The 1,065-nt window shown below is 62.1% G+C and overlaps 1 protein-coding gene across 1 annotated transcript; it reads right to left on the reverse strand.

Moving 5' to 3' along the window:
- Positions 1-38: 38 nt before the first annotated feature.
- On the reverse strand, positions 39-1,011 carry LOC104407987 (mitochondrial dicarboxylate carrier-like). The gene is made up of 4 exons (XM_010017417.1): positions 907-1,011; positions 687-764; positions 549-605; positions 39-140 (listed from the first exon to the last, which is right to left on the reverse strand). The coding sequence occupies exons 1-4, from the start codon at positions 1,009-1,011 to the stop codon at positions 39-41; spliced, it is 342 nt and encodes a 113-aa protein (XP_010015719.1).
- Between the last annotated feature and the right edge of the window lie 54 nt (positions 1,012-1,065).

Consider the following 1,065-nt stretch of genomic DNA (forward strand, 5'->3'; position numbering starts at 1 on the left):
CGCTCACCCCGGGGTGAGGCAGGGTCCGTCCCTCCTCCTCAGGTGTTCACTTTGATCCCAAAGTATTTGCGCAGCTGTTCCAGGAAGACAAAGGTGAGGATGGTGTGAGGAATGAGCCGGACAGCAGCGGGAATGAAGCCCTGGAAGGGGAGAGGGAGAAGGGGGAGAGTCAGCACATGCCTGGGCCTGGGCCTCCCCATTAAGGCCCAGGTGCTCAGCACCACCCTGGAGTGGTGAGAGGCTGTGGGCAGAGGGCAGCTTGAGCCCCGGGGAGCTAGGGACTGGGTGTCAGGCAGAGACTGCCACAGTGGTGAGGGAGGCACCGCAGCCATCACTGTGCACTCAGATCTGTGCCATGCATTGACCCCTCTGCTCCGAACACACCAGCTGCACCACTGCTGCATCAGCAGAACTGCAGCAGAAGCTCCAGCACAGCAACCAGTCAGGCTCTGGCAGCAGGGTCCCAGTGCTGCTCCGGGCACTCACCTCTGCTCCGGCACAGCCTGCCCCACTCCACCAGCCCATCCCATGTGGCCCCAGGTAGGTACCTTGTAGAAGGCGAGGGGTCCGAGCTTGGCAGTTTCCATGGCACAGTGTGTAACACCCTAGAGCAAGAGGGACAGAGATGAGGAGGTGGCAGGAGGCAGAGGCCAGCGTGCAGAGGGGACAGGATGGGCTGTACTCACCCGGTACTCGCCCTGGGAGTTCATGAGGCGGGTCTTGAGCACGTCCAGGGGCTGGCACAGGAATGTGGCACATCCGCCCTGGGAAGAGTCAGCAGGTCAGCAGCTCCTGGTGCCAGGGCACCAAAGAAACCCAGAGCTCTGTGCCCGGCCCTGCTCGGCAGGTCCTGCAGCCCTGGCTGCCCCATCCCAGTCCTGCCTCCCTGCACCCAGCCCTGCTCACAGCGATGAAACTGGACAGGAAGTGAGTGAAGATGTTGTCTGACAGCAGCCCAGTGGAGAGAACCAGCTGCTTGGCCTGGTCATAACAGGAGAGCTGTGGAGACATGGCCTGTTAGTGGCACATCCACCCTCCTCATCATGCCAGGGACAGCCCTTGTCC

This window comes from Nestor notabilis, unplaced genomic scaffold (assembly GCF_000696875.1).
Source record: "Nestor notabilis isolate BGI_N333 unplaced genomic scaffold, ASM69687v1 scaffold23226, whole genome shotgun sequence".
Classification (NCBI taxonomy): Eukaryota; Metazoa; Chordata; class Aves; order Psittaciformes; family Psittacidae; genus Nestor; species Nestor notabilis.